Source organism: Bactrocera dorsalis, chromosome 6 (assembly GCF_023373825.1).
Source record: "Bactrocera dorsalis isolate Fly_Bdor chromosome 6, ASM2337382v1, whole genome shotgun sequence".
NCBI classification, from domain to species: Eukaryota; Metazoa; Arthropoda; class Insecta; order Diptera; family Tephritidae; genus Bactrocera; species Bactrocera dorsalis.
The window spans coordinates 9,144,670-9,166,898 of NC_064308.1; the positions used below are offsets into that span (position 1 = coordinate 9,144,670).

Consider the following 22,229-nt stretch of genomic DNA (forward strand, 5'->3'; position numbering starts at 1 on the left):
TATACATAATTACTCTTTAGAAGATTTGAGCATTAACATAAGTCAAGAAAATTATGAGTACAATATGTGTATGTATACATGTGTGTATAAATGTAAGCAACGTAAATTGAGTTATTAACAAGCAATGAGATGGAAAGAGAGTTATATTAACTATTCATTACTTTTATCAGGAGCACGGGTCACTCTCATTAGGGTGACCCAACATCCCGGCCCCCGTTGAAAGGACTATCTTTCAACAAATCGGAAGAATGGGTAATTTATGTATTGGCCTACAAAGAGTTCCATTGGCACTTCGGAGATTCACCAACGTTACGGTGGCAGATTGTCATCATGTATGATCGCTAAAGCACCCTTAGTGAGATCAGGTGAAGGTGTTGTCCACTTTACACGGGCTCGTAGTTCATTTATATAGTCCACAGACCAGCGACGCCAAAAACTTTGCTTGATGCCAGTGTTTGTGTTGTAGTGATCAAGGTGTGAAATCGTCTTCAGCTCTAGTGAGCGCTCAGGCAAGCCACGCAAAGAATCACCTACCAAAAAATGACCAGGCGTCAGTGCACCAAAGTCGTAAGGATCTGATGACATTGATGACAGCGGACGTGAGTTAAGAATGGCTTCCACTTCTACAGCAACGGTGTTTAACTCTTCGAATGTCAATTTAGTGTTTACCAATGTGCGATTTAACAACCTCTTAGCGCTTTTTACCGCAGCTTCCCAGAGGCCGCCGAGGTGAGGTGCCCTGGCTGGAATGAAATGGAAATTAATAAAATCAGAGGAACAATATTTATAGATCTCATTTAACGTTTCAGTCTTGAAAAAGAACTGTTTGAGGTCCTTTAACTGGTTAGATGCGCTCACAAAATTGGTAGCATTGTCGCAAAAGATATCACATGGCATTTAACGACGACCACTCATTCGCTTTAATGCATTTAGAAATGCATTTGTTGATAGGTCGGATACCACTTCGATGTGCACAGCTTTAGTTACGAGGCACACGAATACAGCTAAATATGACTTGGTGGGTGGTTTTCTTCGAATTCGAAGATATGTGTTTATTGGTCCACAAAAGTCGATTCCGCAACGTTCAAATGGGCGAGCAGGTGTAAGACGTGTAACTGGTAGTGGTCCCATTACCTGTTGTAACAGCACTGGATTGGAACGAACACAGTGCACACAGGAACGAAGGATGCGACGAGCAACAGCGTTGACAATCCAAAATTCTAATCTGATAAAGGCGACCAATGCCTTGGGGCCTGCATAAAAATTTCGCAAATGTAGGTGTCGAACGAACTTTTGTACAAATTGGGAATCGCTGGGTAGTAGAATCGGATGTTTCTGCGAGTTGGGTAAATCTGCATAATCTAGACGTCCACCAACTTTTATGGGTTCAAAACCGGTTACGTTGTCCAAGAATGGAGTGAGAAACTTCAAGTTACTTTTTAGAGCTTGGTTTTTTCGAAGCAATTGAATATCGTTTGAAAAATGTTGTTGCTGAATATTGAAGATACGCAATATGATGCGCGTCGTAGTTCGTCAGGAGATGGAGAAATGGCGTTTGTCGTAGGCTTTCGTCTGCATTTATCACTGAACTGAAAGAGCCAGGCGATGAGACGCAGACAATGGAGATATGAGCTTATGCCACCAATGACATCGATCAAGTAATTTACCTCCTTAACTACAGCAAATGTCTTCTTGCGTTTCTCTCTGTTCATAATATCAATATCAAGCTCAATATTGCCTGTGTGTCTTGGCCATTTCATTTCGTTTTCTTGTAAAAAGTGAGGACCAGAAAACCATAGAAGTATCAAAAGCCGGAGTGCGGAACTTTAATCCGCTAAACCTAACCTACTCCCAAATCCAGACTCTCCCACGGAACCACCTGATTAAGTATTACTTCGTGGGGAGTGATAAGACATTTAAGTCTCTTCTATGGCACGGACAGACGGACGCCTACTCTGGTCTCAGTTTCGTCATGATTGAGGCTGCCGCTTCGCTGACAGCTCTCCAGTTCTCAGTGGACTGACACATGAGTGTCGTCAAATTTTCCACCGTAAAACTACCACCGAGTATAGTTTTAAGTTTTTCCCTTGCACTTTTAAAGCGCGGGCAATAAAAGAAAACATGCTCAGAGTCTTCACAGCACTCTGAACACGACGGACAATTCGGACTAATGTCGTGCTGGAATCTGTATAGATAGCTTTTAAAGCATCCATGTCCACTTAATATTTGGGTTAGGTGGAAATCCAGGTCCCCATGTCGTCTGTCGATCCAGGAATGGACTCTCTCTCTTCTTTTGGCTCCAGTAGTTGGCTCTGATAGTTTGTACACTCGCTCGTATTCGTCACCCTTGATGTCAATGGGCATCATACTGGCTATTACTTCAGCAGCATCGCTTGAAATTGTTCGGAAAGCACTGATAACTCTTAGTGCCGACAGCCTGTGCACTGTGTTTATTTGTCTGGCATAGGCTTTAATGCCTAGCGCCTGGATCCATATTGGAGCCGCATATAATACAACCGATCTCATTACCTTTGCGAGTAAAAAATACCAGCTGGAACGCACGCAGCCTTTATTTGCCGTCAGTCTTGATAAGGCATTCAGGATTTTGTTCGCTTTACCTGCAGTGTATTCTAGGTGGTCCTTAAATTTGAGCCTCGAGTCTATTATTACTCCCAAATATTTTAGGTGTGGCTGTGAATGAATCTGGCACTCCCCTATGGTGAGAGATATACTTTCCTCCACTTTTCTTGTGCTTATGAGCAAGACTTCAGTCTTTTGCTCCGGCAGTTCTAAACTCATTGAGGAGAACCATTGGCGCAGACCGTTTATGCACTCGTTGCATTTGCTCAGGAGGTCATCGAGGTGTTTAGCAACTGCTACCACAAAAAGGTCGTCTGCATATGCAACTAATTTAATATCTTTCGGTTGGTGTCTCCTTAGCACCCCATCATACATTATGTTTCATAAAAGGGGGCCTAGTACCGAGCCTTGCGGTACTCCACTCGAGATAGAGTAGCTCTTGGTGCCTTCATCTGTATCGAATAACAGTCGCCTGTTTCAAATATTGAGGAGTGCTTATGTCATAAAGAGCTTTGATTATGTTTGCCCACTTTGCTGAGTTAAAGGCATTCTTCACATCCAGGGTGACCAGCGCACAATATTTTTTTGTTCCGCCTTTCCATCGCTTGGTACTTACTGCGCATTTTGGAGTGTCAATGACGTCGTATAGTGCGTCAATGATGGACCTCTTTTTCATAAAGCCGTATTGTCTTTCTGATAATCCGCCGGCTTTCTGGATTGCTATCTCCAAGCGGTTTCTAACTATGCTTTCATATACTTTGCCAATAGTGTCAAGCATGCACAGAGGTCGATATGAAGATGGTTCCTCCGGAGGCTTTTTTGGTTTAGGGAGTAGAACCAATCGCTGGACTTTCCATGGGTCGGGAAATGTTCCTTCTTTTAAGCACGCATTGTACATTTTTACGAATAAGTTAGGTTTCAGAGTCATGGCTTCCTTTAGGGCTCTATTTGGAATGCCATCTAATCCAGGCGCTTTGCTGCTTTTAATTTTTCCGGCTATGGCCAATATTTCTTCTTCACTAACTAGCAGTGGTGGCTCTATGACTTCGATTCGAGGCTTAGCATAAGGAATACTGTCGTGTTTTGGAAACAAAGTTTCGACGACATTTCTCAAGAAGGATGCACTTCTGGATTGTTGTGCCTTGTTTTTGAATTTTGACATACATATTTTATATGCTGTTCCCCAGGGGTCTTCGTTTGCTTCCTTACAGAGTTTTTCAAAACACTTCTTTTTACTGCGACCAATGGCCGACTTCAGAAGCTTCTTTTGACTTTTAAATATATTCCTAAAACTGCTTTCATTTTCTTCACTCTGATTACGTTGTAGGCGGCGTCTAGCTGAGTTGCAGAGTTTTCTGAGCCCAGCTATTTCTTCTTTCCACCAATACACTAGCCTTCGGTTGTTGTGGTGTGCTTTCCTACGCATGGTTGCGTCGCAAGCTGTAGACAATTTTTGTCGCACTGCGGATACCAAGTGCATGGCGTCTTCGCCTTGTATATTTTCTGAACTCCAGACCATCTCAAAAAGTTCGGCATCAAAGTCTTTTTGTTTCCAAGTTCGTTTTTGGCATGTGCTCCGGGTGCGGCGTTCCGTCCCTCCGGCATATGAGACTTCGGCAATAATAGCCATGTGGTCACTATTTGTAAATATGTCCGACACCGCCCACTTAATGTGCCTACTAAGGGCGTCGTTGGCGAACATGAGATCGATTATGAGCCTTTATTTCCTTTTTGAAATGTATTTTGAGTTCCGCTATTCAGGATCGTAAGATTCGTTTGACCGAGGAATTCGAGTAGTAGATGCCCACGGTGGTTTGTGCGCCTACTACCCCAAGCGGTCGACTACGCATTGAAGTCGCCTGCGATTACAATTGGTGCTTTGCCTCTGGTTTCTAGAACAAGTTCCTGGAGGAATTCTTCAAAATCTTTAATTGAGGCGCTGGGAGGAGCATAGCAGCTAACAAAGTATATGCCACGTATGTAAATTTGCCCATGTGAAACAGTTGTGATATCTGGAGCGAGATATAAATGGTTGCCCATTACATGACCATATTGCATATGTCTGTGGTCCAAGTGCTTTCCGAACGCTGGGAGTATTGTTCGCTTAATAAAGCGACATCAATGTTTTTTTCAACTACTGTCTGTTCAAGTAGATCTTGTGCTGCAGCGCAGTGATTTAGGTGTAATTGCAATATCTTCATTTTCCTAAAGATTTCGCCATCTCTAAATACTTGGGGCAAGTAGTACTCAAGGCTGAGTGTGCTCCTTTACACAGCATGCAGCTTGGATCGTTAGTGCATGACTTCGCTACATGTCCCCCGGCTCTACAACGTGTACTCAGGGACGACCTGTCAACAGGGTTGGAGTATTTGTGCGCCATGTGCCCCAGATGGAAACACCAAAAGCAACGGGAAATTGGGGAGTATTCCCGGAGGCGACAGATGGACCATCCGATTTTTATCTTGCCTACCTTAAGCGCAGCCTTGGCATCCTGGGCGCGCAGGCATAGTGTAGCTATTTGGGTATCGCTTCGGGTTTTTCGCATGCTCTTAATATTTACTTTTCCTAGGTTTTCTATCCTGCATTCTTTTATCAGGGCCTCGCAAATCTCTTCCGGAGTTGTAATTTCATCTAAGTCCTTGCATATGATCGTGACATTGTGGGTTTTGGGTTGTATCACAGCCATTTCACCTACCACTTCTTCTAATGCACTTTGGAACGCTTCGGCTCTTTTATCCGCTTGGTTTTTCAGCTCTAATAGCAGGTCTCCTTTTAACGTTTTCCTTATATACGTGACACTTGAGCCTAGTTCTTCTAACCCGGTATCGCCTTTTATTTTCCGGAGAATATCCGCGTATGATGCACCATCCTTTTTCGTGAGTATGATTGCGTTTGGCCTCGATCTAATTTTCTTTTCGGCTGGTCTTCGTTTCTTGACAACGTCCACCCATGTTTCGGATGTAGTGGGTATAACCGTTGTATTGGTTTGAATCAACCTCAATGTCTCGCTGTAGGTGGGCTGCTCCGCTTTATTTACATTTTTCGGCTTTTTAGTGGGAGGTAAAACGCCTATTGTCTCCCGTAGCTTCTTCGGGGTATTTACATCCTTACTCATTGGGGAAACCTGCGACGCTTTCCCTACCATAATCCTTTTGGGTAGGTTTCCGCCTTTATCAGCCTTGGCATGTAGCGCTACTATGCTGCTAACTAAGTCGCGCATTGCCTGGTTTATATGCCTTTGGCCAGCCATCATATTCTCCAGTTCTTGTATTTTACTACCCAACTGGATACAAATTTGGGTAGTTTCGTTAACTGGCGTTTCCTCGGAGAGTTTGCCACCTCTAATTGTATTTATGGCAACTTCGCATTTTTTGGTTGATCCAGCAGCGGTGGATAACTAATTTTTTCTATTAGGACGCGTTCTCACGATTTTAGAGTTCCTTTTAAATGGATTCTCGGGTGTGCATCCGCTACTGTTCTCAGAGGCCATACCTCAATGAGAAAAATAGTTGGGAGCTCCTAACGAAAGGTGTGTTCAGTCACTGTCGCTATAACCTTGCTTATATTTTCGGTAGTTGGCAATGCCAAAACCAAAGGGAATACGAAAAGGTGAAAACAAAAAGGAGAATATGTTCTTTATCTTAGCACACAGGCAAGCGAGAAGGTGGGCACCGCAAAGTTCGAGTTTTGGAAGAGACTGCTTTTTTACTGCTGCGACCCTTGATTTCGACGTGAGTAAATGTACAGCAATCTGTCCGTCGGAGTCTTCTGTGCGTATGTAAATCGCCGATCCGTATGCCCGAATGGATGCGTCGCAAAATCCATGCAACTATAAGTTGCGAGCATTTGGTAGCAGACAATAACGAGCCTGGCTGAGTGATGAAAGCGAGCTAAGAGATGCTAAACAACACTTCCAGGCTTGGTGTATATGTTGGGGAACCGACTCGTCCCAATCTAATTTTAGCAGCCACAATTCCTGCATGATTATTTTGGAGGTTATCATGACTGGTAAGAGCAATCCAAGTGGATCGAAAAGCGATGAAGACGAAGACGATAGACAGTATTCTGCGCTTTGTGACAGACTTGTGAACTTGCTTTGGTGTGAATGAAAACAACAACGTGTCGTTGCGTTGATTCCAAGTCACCCCAAGTGCACTCGATGTAAAATCGTCGGTAATTCTTAGCTCTTTCATAGTTTGGCTTTCCATGAAATCTGGGTGATTGGAATGCCACATGGATAGAGGAAACTGTCCGCGTCGAAGTATCTCAATAACTTCTTTCTTTAATCTGTGTAAGGCATCAGTGTCATCCGCACCACATAGAAAATCATCAACATAGAACGAAGTCTTTACAGCCGCAGCGCCAATGTTTATGTGCTAAGTACCGAAGGCTTCGCACTGCTAAATATGGAGCTGAGGCGGTACCATATGTCACAGTGTTGAGCTGGTATGTGAAAAGATCTGCGTCTGCAGAAGCTCGCCAAAGAATGTAATGAAATTTACGATCATTTTTATTCAAGGATACTTGCCTGTACATTTTAGTGACATCTGCGGTGATAGCATAACGATACAAACGGAAGCGCAGTAGCAACATGTACAGCTCCAACTAAAAGTAAATCATTTAGCGATGTTTGTGTCGTAGTTTGGCAAGAGGCGTCGAACACTACTCGCAACTTTGTTGATGCGCTTGTAGGTTTCAGTTGGCAGTGATGTGGTATGTAATAGTGTGGTTCATCTAATTTCGGCGCTTTTACTGCAGACATGTGACCAAGACGTTCGTATTCTTCCATGAATGAGACGTACTGGGAATAAGTGTCTGGCGACTGCGAAAGACGGCGTTCGATTGCAAGGAATCGGCGACGAGCGATGTTGAATGAGGCTCCAAGTGCAGCAGGATTGTCCTTAAATGGCAGCCTCACAATTATGCGTCTAGTTGAATCTTGTTGTGTTGTGGCTATAAAATAACGTTCACAATTGCGATGATTAGGTGACATAGGGTTGGGTTTCCAGTCGACAGTTTCGAGCTCCCAAAGGCGTTGCATGTTTGCGTCAATAGAGTCTTCGCGAAATAGCAGACATGACTTTGAAGGCGTAAGTGCTTCGACTGGTATCTTCCAGAAACCACCCAGCCAAATAATGTTTTTTGCAATATAGTCCATGCTTTATTTGACTAACAGCGAGAGCTTAAAAAAATGCCTCAGTTCCAAGCAACAGATCGATCCGTCGAGGTTTGAAGAAGGTTTCATCAGCCAAAGTTGTGTTGGCTGGCAAATTCCAGTTTAATGTGCCAATTTTAGCGTCAGGTTGGTATGCAATATGGGGTGTGATACCAAACTGGAGCGAAAGTTGAAATGCTGATGTTCGTGACTTAATTGTTGTGGTGGTTCGAGTTTTAAGATTGGTAACTGAATCACCTATGCTGCGAATGCCAATGTGATACCATTCTCGACGAAGGTGAAGCCTTTGTGCGAACTCATCTGTCATGAAATTCACTTGAGAACATGAGTCGAGAAGAGCTCTTCCAAGCTTGTAGGTACCCATGGAATATTTAACTAAAACTAAAGCTGTGATCCGATGTCTCCATATGCGAATGCGTGGCAGCTAGTTGGTTGTATGTGTGAGGTTTGGTTGAATATGATGATGATGGTTAAAACGATTGCGATACAGGAAGAGATGTTGGACTTGCAAGTGTAGGCATAGTCGCGTTGTCATGATGCAGGAGCGTTCTGTTACAGGAGCGGCAGCGATGTTTCGGCGCACTCTGTGACCATTGCTCAGACTATTGATACAGAGGTCGTATTTCTTGGCGGCATCGTAGCATTGATTCGTGTTCATGTCCTTGAATTGAGAACACCCAATAATTTTGTGTTTATTGCTAGAGCAAAGAACACAGGAAGGCTTAGTGATGGCGAATGATGAATTTTGTCCACGGGTAGTAATCCGAATTGGTTTGGTGGACTCGAACTTATGGTGTGACGAGGAGTCGGATGAATGCAAAAACTGACAGAGGCGTTCTAAAACTTGGGTGCATTGTATCCAAGTTGGAAGCGATTTGTAGTCTAGCGATTCATTCCATTTGTTGCGAGTTTGCTGATCACATTTTCCAATAACAATGTAAATCTGCATTGCTTGTGCGATATTGGAGCTCATGCCCAATGATTCTAACGAACTAAATATGGCTGATGCCTTGTCAATCAAACTACGCAATTGTTGATAGTTTGATTTATCGGCTGTTTGCAGCGTGAATAAGGAGGCAATTCCTTCCAAAAAAATTAGAGTGGGATTATCGAAGCGTTCCCTGAGTCTGTCTAAAGCTTTCGGGTAGTTTTCGCTGGTAACCTGGAAGGCTCTTACAGTTTCCAGGGCTGAACTTTTAAGACACGACAACAAATAATTGAATCGTTCTATATTTGATAGTCTAGGTTCCCGAGCAACAAGTTGAGTAAACGATGCAATAAAGTTTTTGTATTCTGCATAGTTTCCGCTAAAAGTAGGCAGCGACAACCTTGGCAAGAATAATGGCGTGGAAACAGGAGTTGGAGCTGTTGTCTCGGGGTAATTAATTGTAATATTTCCTTCGTCCCCAAGTTGTGCTTGAATGCAAAGTTTGGCTGTGATATAACTATCCTCTAAATCTGCACAATCAATGTCAGCTTGAACTGAGAGTGCTTGCTTAAAGTATGACTCTAGAATTCCCAGTCGGCACTGTAACTCCGCATGTTAAGGGATTTTCATCAAAGACTTTTGATCTCTCAACTATATATTTAATGCGCGATATATTGCGTTTTATATTAGCGCGTTTGCGTTTGGAGTGTTCAAGAGACATTTTTACGATTTTTTTTGGACATGGGATTTGGTCATGGGTTTTTCCATACTCGGCGTTTTTTCAATTGTCAGTTTGGTTTAAGACGCATTGCAATATTGTTAGTTTAAAACTTTATAAGTTAAAAATGGGCAGGTTTTTAAAAATTGACAAAACAAAGTTCGTATCATACGACAGTGAAACAAATCAATCGATGTGCCTTTTATGCAAAAAACAATTTAAAGGTCAAGTTTTGCACAACATAAAAAGACATTACACTTTTTTCTTTAAATAAGAGACAATACTAATGACAAGTGAAAAAAGATGAGTTTTATTTTTCGCATCACTTGAACACTCAGAGCGATAAAAATAAAGATGATGCGTTAGGCAAATAGTTATCTTTTAAAAATGCTCGCTCATGCTAATATATGAGTGAGCCAAATACGTGAGGAGTTTTTTTGTGATGAGAATGTTAGTTAAGCTTGCGCTCCTGAGTATTTGAAATGATGTTCTCTTGCGGAATATTACTCATCAGAGCAAGAGCGTATTTTGATGGTTTTACGAACTCTGGTATGTATACATGTGTGTATAAATGTATGCAACGTAAATTGAGTTATTAACAAGCAATGAGATAAAAAGAGAGATATATTAACAATTTATTACTTTTATCCGGAACACAGGTCACTCTAATTAGGGTGACCCAACAGAGCGTATTTTGATTTTGTATCGGCCTATAAAGGAATCTAGCAAATCAACACCCTTAATGAATTTGATATAGAAAGTTTGGGTAAGCGACACTTATTTTTCGGCCAAATTTCGCATCAAACCATTAAACTGCTAGTTCTGGAGTTTTGCCACAGTAGCGTGAAATTAAAATTAATGATTTTATTATCTCTTCAGGAAACTACAGTTATATGAAAGTTATCCACGTTTACATATTCAAGGGTTTTACGTGTACTTTCTTCATCGTAATTTCTAGTCTAGTAGCTTTAAATTAGAAATGCGGATCCAACGAACCAGTGAGTAAATTCCACGTTTACATAGGTGGCAAAAGATGTGTAGTAATTATCAAAAACAAACTTTTAAGTTCTTTTATGGGGGAATATCCCTTAGTAATCTTATAACTATGTTGGGACTTGATCCCAAATCAATTTCCTTAGCAAGTCTTTTGATGCTGTTGTTTTCTTGGCCAGTATATAATGGGTTGTCAAAAAAGTCTTGCGGTATTTTTATTGATTTTTTTTTTTTAATTGAAATGAATTTTTGATGACTCATGCCCAGCTCTTGACCGATGCTACGGCTGCTACTATGCTTGTCTCTTTCGACCAATTTTAGCGCGTGAAATGAGCTTTCCAGAAAGGTGTAGCATGACCCGATGCGACGAATAAAACTAGAACTACGCGCTTTCAGCGCCAACTAGCGAAAATACCGCAAGACTTTTTTGGCAACCCAAAAACCCAGAAACTGTAATTCTTAATTTTTCTAAATTTGTTTCATCAAAATCGGACAAGTGTTTCGCGAGTTATGCTAAACTACGTTTTTGCCAAAATGTTACAACTAAGCGAAAAAATATCAAGATAAGGAAAAAATTTAAAAGTTCATAAAAAAAACTGACTCATACGAACGCCAAACCCTTTGAGGGTTTTACTATACTGACCTAGTACCATCACCCTGACTTGGAATTTCTCACCCCCCAGATTAGCTGTTGTAATGTGTTATCAGTAAGTACCCTCTATGTAAAAATTTGGCTTAAGTGCATGATATTGCACATAAATAATAATTCGTGTGAAGACCGAATTTGTTATTTGGGCAAGAAATTCTTCAAATTAATTGAAAATAGTTACATTTTATTATACACTCTGTAACGTGGCTTTCTCCACCTTACAATGCTCGCAATGGCTCTGCTATTCTGGGGGAATTCGCAGGCATTGCGTAGAAAAGGCATCATCGCGGAGTGACAGCACAGCTGCGCTGCCTCGAACAGCGTTAGTACCGCTGCTTGCACACCGTAGTGCACCGTTACAAACCTAACGCGATTATCAGGCGACTCGCATGTATGTACCAAGGGGATGCAATGAATAATGCAGAGTCAGTTGCCAACCAGAGGTCAGCGCGTCCAGTCAGTTTTTCTTTTGTGCTTCGAAATTAATAACTTCTCCTTCACTACTGTACAGATCACCGTTGTACAAATCACCGTCGTACAAATCACTACTGTACAAATCACCGCCGCACAAATCATCACCGTGCCCGTCGCAACAAGCGTCAACGCCTGGCTCATCAATTCCGTTCATTTTCATCACCGTGCCAGCCTCAACAAGTGTCAACTCCTGGCTCATCAATTCCGTTCATTTTCATCACCGTGCCAGCTTCAACAAGCGTCAACGCCTGACTCGCCAATATCGTTCGTTTTCATCACCACTGTATACATCACGCTGGTCTGGCTGTCCGCATAAGGGCTGGGGTGTAGATACAACTTTACGAGGATAAAACTCGTCTCTTTTTGCTAAGGGTTCGTGGGTCTCAAGGCTGACCCTGGAGCGGCTGAGCTTACCTCAGCTATGAACGAAACCCCATTGCAAATGGCGCCCGAGCAGGGACCTGACTTTGTGAGTGACAGTGAAAAACATGAAACGGTCACCAATGCTCATGAATCAGGTTCGCCACACCCTCTACACAATCATAAGCATCGCAGTACTCCAGCGAATAAGGCTCTAACGCTTGAGACGGACACGGACACTCGGACATTAGTCACCGAGTGTAGACGACACCACATCGCTGTCGAAGGGCGCACCGTAGCAGATCTCCGTAGCGAGCTGAGCGCCTGCATCCGTGCAAAGCGCCACAACAAATCCACGGAGGATCTGGTAAAAGCATTGGAAAGGGAAATGAAGGAGGAAGATAATGCCACCATACTCGATCCAACCACCACAGTGAGAATCACCAGCAAAGCGATAGCAACACGTGACATCACATCGGCTGCAAAATTGCCAGATTTGGAGGTTATGAACTGCGTGCGGCGATGGAACATACGCTATAGCGGTCGCGAAAATTTACACTACTTTTTAGAGCGATGCGAGGAACTCGCCGAATGCTACTCTATAGCAAACAACCGGCTTCTTGCTACTATGCCGGAAATTTTGCAGGACAAAGCGCTGCAATGTTTTCGTGTAAAACGCAACACCATCAACACGTGGGACGACTTTCGTTACGAGGCTGAGCGGTTCTTTTTACCGAAACGTCACCTCGCACATCTGGAGGAAACCATCCATCAGCGCAAGCAATTTCCCAGAGAGAAGGCAAAGGATTATGAGCTGGCTATCCAAACGCTTATTCGCCAGCACCCGAAACTTCACGATGAAGATCACACCGAGCGTATATATGACGGTCTAAGGGTGGAATATCGCTTATATGTCCGTCGGAGCGATTTCAACAGCGTAGACGAACTACTCGAATTAACGGAAGAATTCGAATTGTTGAAAGGCGAGGAGACCAGGCAAGCGAGAAACACCAATCACTGTTTGACGGCGGTAAGTAATAAGTATTGCAGCGAGAACGTTTGTTGGCGATGTAAGCAGCCGGGACACCGAAGATGTCAATGTCGCAACCAGCAGCGAATATTTTGCTCTCGCTGTGGACGCGACAGAATCATGTCGCGGGACGGCAATTGTCCTACACATGCGACAGTGCGAGCTATTCCGTTCAAACCCAGTACAACAGCACTCAAAGCAACGATTCCGTACCCAGAAGGGGAACACGATGGCCGTTATTATTTGCCCATTACTGTCGCAGGCATGCAGATAGAAGCTCTGGTGGACACCGGAGCCACACTCACATACACCTGCGGCCAAGCGTAACTTACCATTAAGAAAATTCTTAGCGAACACGTGTTCTATCACTCACTGTAACGGTACTTGTTGCGGTAATAGAATTTTTCCGTTAAGTTTTAACGAAGTGATCTTTGACTTACACAAATATAAAATATTAAAAAAAAATAAGTTGTGTCAAACATATTTATATCAATCGTTATGTCGGAAGGCATACAAAATGAGCCCCAAATACAAACGACTTGCTCGCGATGAAAAAGTGGTTATTTTCACTTTGGCAGAAGAAGGAGTTTCATGTAGAGAAATTTCTAGAAGAATCGGCTGTAGTCATCCCTCGGTGCTCAATTTATTAAAAAAAAAGAATCAGGAGGACCACTTGGAGACAAAGAAAAGAACAGGTCTGAGAAGGAAGACAACCAGTCGAACTGACAGCGTTATACATATATATATATATATATATATATATATTCCCCGTATTCTATTAAATCCATAAAAAAAGTTACCCAAAGAACGAAAAAATTTAAAATAGTGAAAAAAATCAAGTGGTAAGTTACGCTTGGCCGCGGGTGTATATCGGCAAAGAACTTCAACGTCATCTAGATAAACACCAAATTAAAGCCAGACGCCAGACCAGTCGCATTCAGCTAGCTAACCAGATGTACATATATACCTAGCACGAAAATATATCCTGTTACTATAGAGCTGCGTAACAAGTCTACGCACCTACTTGTATCAGCTCTACCGACGCTTTCGGAACATGTCATCTTATGCATGGATTTCTTAAGGAAGCGAGACCTGACTATCACCATCGATGGTCAACCCCTAACCGCAACACGCCTAAGCACACAGGCACCTACCGATCACCTTGCTACGCTAACCGAAAGGCAACATCTTACAGAAAAGGAGAATCACCAATTGAATACTCTCCTCACTTAAAACGCAGCAGTATTCTCGACGATCACCAGCCCAAGCACAGCCACCGAACACATAATTCGTCTTAAACACGACCGTCCACTAAAGCAGAGATATTCTCCACGCAACCCAGTGATGCAAGAAGTAATCAATCCAACCGAGCACACAAACAAAATCGTGAAAACTATGATTGCACGACGAGCAAAGGCCGATCATCGAACCTGGGACCACCAACTAGCCGAAATAGCTTCCGCAATAGATACATCACCACACGACTCGACAAAAACATCATCAGCTGGGATAAACTTCGGGTACACACCGGCTACACCGAAACAAATCCGGAAAAATGGGAATGTGCCTGACGAAGAAGCCACCACCGTGCCGACACTCACCGAGCTTTGGCAAGAAATTTCTCGCAACTTATCTACTGCAGCAAAACGCCAGAAGAAATACTACGATTTGCGCAGATGACCATGGAAGCCACTCGTCGGCGAGAAAGTACTCAAAAGAGATCATCCGCTCTCTTCCGCAGTAAACAGCTTTGCACAGAAGCTTGCTCCGAAATATTCTGGCCCATATATCGACCAATACAGTCGAACTCGTGAATCTTAACGCACCAGGCGGGCGTCCCATCCATGTGCATCTGCAAGATCTAAAACAGTTGCCAACCGAATACTAAACTTGAGTAGCTGCTAGCGCACTCTCTACCGATCTTACGGACTCTTGCTCCGAGCCACTTAGCACTAATGTAACGCAACAATAGACGTTGCCAACACTAATCGAAGCGTCCGTTTGCTCATCTCTTTACAGATAATCAAAATGACAAGAAAGATATTAAAATTAATTTTAGTTTAAAAATTTGTAATACTAGTTTATAAGACACCTTGTACCATAGGTTAAGGAATTACTAAATAAAGATTTAAAGACAGCCAGCCAGCCAGACTCCAGCCGAACCATCGTGGGAGATCTCCTTCCACCTACCGCCAGCGAAGTATCATTGTCCGAAGTGAGGGGGGACTGTAACGTGGCTTTCTCCATCTTACAATGCTCGCAATGCCTCTGCTATTCTGGGGGAATTCGCAGGCATTGCGTAGAAAAGGCATCACCGCGGGGTGATGCCAATGCTCGCAATGGCTCTGCTATTTTGGGGGAATTCGCAGGCATTGCGTAGAAAAGGCATCACCGCAAGGTGATGCCAGTGCTCGCAATGGCTCTACTATTTACAGTAGGAGTTAGTAGTTAGCTGGCATTGCGTAGAAAAGGCATCACCGCGGGGTGATGCCAGTGCACGCAATGGCTCAGCTATTTTGGGGGAATTCGCAGGCATTGCGTAGAAAAGGCATCACCGCGGGGTGATGCCAATGCTCGCAATGGCGCTGCCGTAGTCGCGCTATGATGCAGCGACAGCACAGCTGCGCTGCCTCGAACAGCGTTAGTACCGCTGCTTGCACACCGTAGTGCACCGTTACAAACCTAACGCGATTATTAGGCGACTCGCATGTATGTACCAAGGGGATGCAATGAATAATGCAGAGTCAGTTGCCAACCAGAGGTCAGCGCGTCCAGTCAGTTTTTCTTTTGTGCTTCGAAATTAATAACTTCTCCTTCGCAGGGGAGCCGTTGTACAAATCACTACTGTACAGATCACCGTTGTACAAATCACTACTGTACAAATCACCGTCGTACAAATCACTACTGTACAAATCACCGCCGTACAAATCATCACCGTGCCCGTCGCAACAAGCGTCACCGCCTGGCTCATCAATTCCGTTCATTTTCATCACCGTGCCAGCCTCAACAAGTGTCAATGCCTGGCTCATCAATTCCGTTCATTTTCATCACCGTGCCAGCCTCAACAAGCGTCAACGCCTGGCTCATCAATCCCGTTCGTTTTCATCACCGTGCCAGCCTCAACAAGCGTCAACGCCTGGCTCATCAATCCCGTTCATTTTCATCACCGTGCCAGCCTCAACAAGCGTCAACGCCTGGCTCATCAATCCCGTTCGTTTTCATCACCGTGCCAGCTTCAACAAGCGTCAACGCCTGGCTCGCCAATCTCGTTCGTTTTCATCACCACTGTGTACATCACTCTGGTCTGGCTGTCCGCATAAGGGGTGGGGTGTGGATACAACTTTACGAGGATAAAACTCGTATATTTTTGCTAAGGGTTCGTGGGTCCCAAGGCTGACCCTGGAGCTATGGACGAAACTCCATTACAACTCTCAATAACTCACAAAAATAATGAAAATTTATTACTGCATTTTTAATATATCAGAAAGAAGTTTACTCTTTACTACTTATATTCTCACAAACTCAGCAATATTTATGAAACTGTTCCAAAGGAGATAGTAATTAGGTATAATTTTCATTTGGCAAAAAAATAACTGTAAACTAAGAAACGATGTAGGTGCCAGATCAACGAGAAGTTAACATTGCATATATGCAATGCTATGCAACGAAGGGCTAATATCAGGATTTTCCAACATCCGGCTGACTTAACACTGTATGATTGATTTTACATCTTTTCCTGGCTTTGATTCTTGCAAGTTGGAAGAGTATAAAGAGTTCAGTTGCACCCGAAATTAGCCCTTCCTTTCTTATAAAAATAATAAATAATAAAAGCTTATTTCATTTTTTTAAATATTTAGCCGATTTTTTTACAGTGAATAAAAAAAAATTGAAAAATTTTGAATTTTTAACAATTGACGAATGAAGAGCGTTCAGCCTTATTTAGTTTGCATAAAGATGATCACACGCAGAGTTATATTCCTGAAAATTTTAATAAAGGCCAGGTCGCAGTATGGAAAGTTATTGCCGGCTTCAACAAAGAAAATCGAGTCACCAGGAAGAAGAGACAAGGGCGGCCAAAAATTACAACGGAGAGAGTTGATAAGCGAATTTTGAATATTTACAAATCTTATCCCTTCAAATCAGTTCCGAAAATTCACGCACAGCTTATAAAATAAGGCTATAAAGTCTCCCAGTGCACACTGTCCTTAACAGGTTGCGCTAAGCCAATATTTAATGCCGAATTCCTTTGAATTCGAAGGCGAGCATAGGGTTGCGCGTGCATAGGGTTGTGCGCTGGGTTTGGGACCCGCCACGTAAAAAACACCCCCAATGAAAAACCACCAACAGCCTCGGGTGAGAGACCCCCCTTTTGATGACGACCATGGCAAACGAATTAAGGACTATGATTTGAGGGCATGCACCTGGAATGTTCGGCCCCTTAATTGTGAAGGTGCCGCTGCCCACCGGGTTGATGTCCTTGTGAAAATAAAGGCTGACATCACCGCCGTCCAAGAAATGCGATGGACGGGACAAGGACGGTTACGAGTAGGTCCTTGTAGCATTAACTACAGTGGGCATATAAAGGAGCGCAAGTTTGGTGTGGGATTCGTGGTGGAAGAGAGACTCCGTCGCCGAGTACTATCATTCACTCCGGTGAATGAACGTCTAGCCACAATCCGCATCAAAGCGAGGTTCTTCAACATATCGCTGATTTGCGCCCACGCCCCGATGGAAGAGAAGGACGATGTGACCAAAGACGCCTTTTATGAGTGCTTAAAGCGCACTTATGAGAGATGCCCCCGCCACGATGTCAAAATCATACTTGGCGACTTCAACGCCAGGGTGGGCAAAGAAGGTATCTTTGGTACATAGAAACATACCCAAATGGGTTGAGGCTGATCGACTTCGACGGGGCCCGAAATATAGATATCTGTAGTACTAGATTCCAGCATAAGAAGATTAATCAAGCTACCTGGCAGTCTCCGGATCGAAAAACCACCAACGTGAGTACAAAGATCTTGATAAGCTGGCTGAAGGGGGTAATGCTCGAAAATTCTACGAAAAGATACGGCGGCTTACAGAAGGTTTCAAGACCGGAGCGTACACTTGTAGAACCCCCAAAGTTGATCTAGTCACCGATGCCCAGAGCATACTTAAATTATGGAGGGAACACTTCTCCAACCTGCTGAATGGCAGTGAACGCACAACGCCAGGAGAAGGCGAACCCGATTGCCCAATCGATGACGATGGAGCAGACGTTCCATTACCCGACCATGAAGAAATTGGAATAGCAATTGCCCGCCTGAAGAACAACAAAGCGGCAGGGACCGATGGGTTGCCGACCGAGCTATTCAAACACGACGGCGAAGAGCAATGATCACCTTCTTCGTAGAATACGGTAGGACGAAAGCATGCCTAACGATTGGAATTTAAGTGTGCTATGCCCAATCCATAAAAAAAGAGACCCCACAATCTGCGCCAACTACCGTGGGATAAGCCACCCCAATGTCGCGTATAAGGTTCCATCGAGCGTATTGTGTGAAAGATTAAAGCCCACCGTCAACAAACTAATTGGACCTTATCAGTGTGGCTTTAGACCCGACAAATCAACAACTGACCAAATATTCACCATGCGCCAAATCTTGGAAAAGACCCGTGAAATGAGAATCGACACACACCACCTCTTCGTCGATTTCAGAGCTGCTTTCGACAGTACGAAAAGGAGCTGCCTTTATGCCGCGATGTCTGAATTTGGTATCCCCGCAAAACTAATACGGCTGTATAAACTGACAGCACCAAAAGGCTCGTCAGGATCGGAAAGGACCTCTCCGAGCCGTTCGATACCAAACGAGGTTTCAGACAAGGTGACTCCCTATCGTGCGACTTCTTCAATCTGCTGCTGGAGAAAATTATTCGAGCTGCAGAACTTAATCGAGCAGGTGCAATCTTTCATAAGAGTGTACAGCTGCTGGCGTATGCCCATGATATTGATATCATCGGTCTCAACACCCGCGCCGTTAGTTCTGCTTTCCCCAGACTGAACAAGGAAGCAACGCAAATGGGTCTGGCAGTGAACGAGGGCAAGACGAAATATCTCCTATCATCAAACAAACAGTCGTCGCACTCCCGACTTTCGTTTTTCAACATATTTTGCCAAAGAAAAACTTTAATCTTACCCAACACACCTAAAGAGTTGCTTAAGGTTTCACCTTCTGAAATTATTGGAATTGTAATAGAACTTTATCTAAAAAGTCGCCGGGACATGATAATATTTCCCCAAAAACGCTAACTGACAATTTCCGTGCGCATATTAATAACATGTGGTATCTGATTTGCATCATTCATGTTTTCATACCAATTTATCCAGGTATGTAAGTACGTTTAACTATTCCGCGATGCTACTTTATTTTACACTCCTAAAATATTTTTACGCGGCTCGCTTGATAAACAACAATTTTTTGTCTCTGTTGCGATGCGTAAATAAACAAGAAGATGGTTTACCAACTCGTGAACACGCCACGTATATCTTCTTCTTCTTTACTGGCGTAGACACCGCTTACGCGATTATAGCCGAGTCAACAACAGCGCACCAGTCGTTTCCTCTCTTCGCTACGTGGCGCCAATTGGATATTCCAAGCGAAGCCAGGTCCTTCTCCACTTGGTCTTTCCAACGGAGTAGAGATCTTCCTCTTCCTCTACTTCCCGCAACGGGTACTGCGTCGAATACTTTCAGAGCTGGAGTGTTTTCATCCATCTGTACAACATGACCTTGCCAGCGTAGCCGCTGTCTTTTAATTTGCTGAACTATGTCAATGTCGTCGTATACCTCATACAGCTCATCGTTCCATCGAATGCGATATTCGCCGTGGCCAACGCGCAAAGGACCATAAATTTTCGCAGAACTTTTCTCTCAAAAACTCGTAACGTCGACTCATCGGTTGTTGTCATCGTCCAAGCCTCTGCACCATATAGCAGGACGGGAATTATGAGCGTCTTATAGAGTTTGGCTTTTGTTCGTCGAGAGAGGACTTTACTTTTCAATTGCCTACTCAGTCCGAAGTAGCACCTGATGGCAAGAGTAATCCTGCGTTGGATTTCCAGGCTGACATTGTTGGTGGTGTTTTGTGCTTTGATTATCTCTTGAATCATATTTTGCATTGTAGACATAAATTGTGTCAGACATTGGTTGAAAGTCATAGTTTTAACGCATCCATTTCGTTGGTTTTGGGGCAATTGCATTTGTGTAATGTTGCCTTTCACGTTTGCATTGCTTCGTTGTGTAGTAGTGTCTTTAAGATTTACTAGTTTTAAAATATGTACAAGGATTTCAATAATTCGTTAGGAGGAACATTTAACATTTGGTTAAGACGTGCTTGAATTCCGACAGACAATTTCGTTTTAAAGTCTTTACATACGGGGCAACTCCTATAGTTTACAGTGTGATATCCCCTACAATTACTAAAATTTTTATTTAAATGCTGCCTGTTAGGAGTACATTTTGAAGTAGAATGTAGGTCAACACACACCACTGAGACACTGCGTTTGCTTTCGTGTGTCCATACTGTTGACAGTTATTGTACTGGAAAATTTTTTTTATATGGTTCCTTAATGGTAATTGTTCGATGGAGCAGACATTTTAAGTTGTAAATTGGATGTGTTAAATTTTGGGTTAGAAGTTGTCATCAGTTCTATTTGAGCATTGGTTGTGGGACTTTTTATCTGTTAAAAATATTAATACTCAATAATAAAAGTTTGAACAGATGATCCTGTTTTGTTTGGTACATTCTCACCTTGCGTTTTGTCTACCTTCTCTGTTTGGGTGCTTGCTGGTACCTGCATAGTGGTTGCTTTTAGCGCATTTGTTGTTGTTTGAAGGTATGTTACATGACGGTCTTGCATTATCAGTTCACGGCTAGAAATGGGCAGTGGGAAGAAACCCAACGGGAATAAAAATAAAAAATGGGAAAAAACCCAATTGATGGGTATTTTCATTATAGAACGTAATTATCACGATATTAAAAAATTAACATTTTTTTATTATTTTTAGAACAAATGCAGCGAAAAATAGGTACTTTGCGATGCGCACATACAGTGGCTCACATCGTAAGTCGGGCAAGCAATCAACATATCTGTGTTGGTTTTTTTAAATATTTTAAACTCATTTTTTTCCTTAACTTTTTTCCCACTACAATTACTTACTTATAACGCAATAAATGCTTGCAACAATTAAAACCATACACATTAGTATAACGGTACTGCAAACAAAAAAAGAAAAAATTCCCTGTAAATGCGATCACATTGAAAGTCGGGCAGAACACCTGCGCGAAACGGAGTGAAATATTTACCATTAGGAACAGCAAAAATATGACTTTTAAAATGGAGCAAATTTTAGTTGAAATCAAGGTTTGAAGAAAGTAACATTTCACAACATTCGTTCTCCTGGTTTTTGAAATGTCACGTAAAATAAAGCAGTCAACGATCGAAGAGCGAAAATTGGTCATTTATCACCATTCAAAAGGTAAAACTGAACGAGAAATTGGGGTTTCAGTAAATAAGAATAAGTCGACTGTACATGATATCATAAGTAGATATAAAGACAGCGAAAGAGTAGAAAATATGCAAAGAAAAGCAGCTAAAAGAAAGTTAAGTTCGAGAGATGAAAAGTATATTTTAAAAGAAATTCAAAAGGATCCGTTTCTCTCCGCCCCAAAACTTGCTACATCTCTCAAAGAAAATTTTGGGATTAGTGTTTGTGCGGAAACTGTAAGAAGAGTGTTACGGAAAAACAACCTAAATGGACGAGTGGCGCGAAAAAAGCCCTAGATTAGTGCAAAAAATAAAAAAAGATCGGCTTGATTTTGCGCGCGAATACAAAACGAAAGACTTCTCATTTTGGAGTCAGGTAAATTGTAAATGCGATTATGTTTGAACATTTCCTAATAAGTAAATTATATTATTTTAAGGTTCTTTTCACAGATGAGAGCAAATTTAATTTGTTCGGATCTGACGGCAGGCGTTTTGTGTGGCGTAAACCAAACGAAGAATATAAAAATAAAAACACGAAAAAGACCGTTAAGCACGGTGGAGGTTCCGTAATGGTCTGGGGATGCATGGCGGCCTCTGGTGTGGGCAAACTCCATTTTATTGAAGGAATAATGGATAAAAATATTTATTTGAATATATTGAAGGCAAATGTGAAGGAAAGTGCGCGTATGTTGGGTATTGCTGATAATTTCAAGTTTTATCAGGACAATGACCCGAAGCACTCCTCGTTGTTGGTGAAGACTTGGTTGCTGTATAACTGCCCCAAGGTCATAAAAA

General features: G+C 42.7%; 2 protein-coding genes across 3 annotated transcripts in view; both read right to left on the reverse strand.

Moving 5' to 3' along the window:
* Nucleotides 1-22,229, reverse strand: part of LOC105227111 (ADP-ribosylation factor-like protein 4A) — a 566,667-nt gene that overhangs the window by 104,196 nt on the left and 440,242 nt on the right. The gene's annotated exons all lie outside the window — the stretch shown is intronic.
* LOC125779654 (uncharacterized) lies at nt 8,181-11,310 on the reverse strand. Its single transcript, XM_049460933.1, has 2 exons — nt 11,267-11,310; nt 8,181-8,949 (listed from the first exon to the last, which is right to left on the reverse strand). Exons 1-2 carry the CDS (start codon nt 11,308-11,310, stop codon nt 8,181-8,183), a joined length of 813 nt encoding a protein of 270 aa, XP_049316890.1.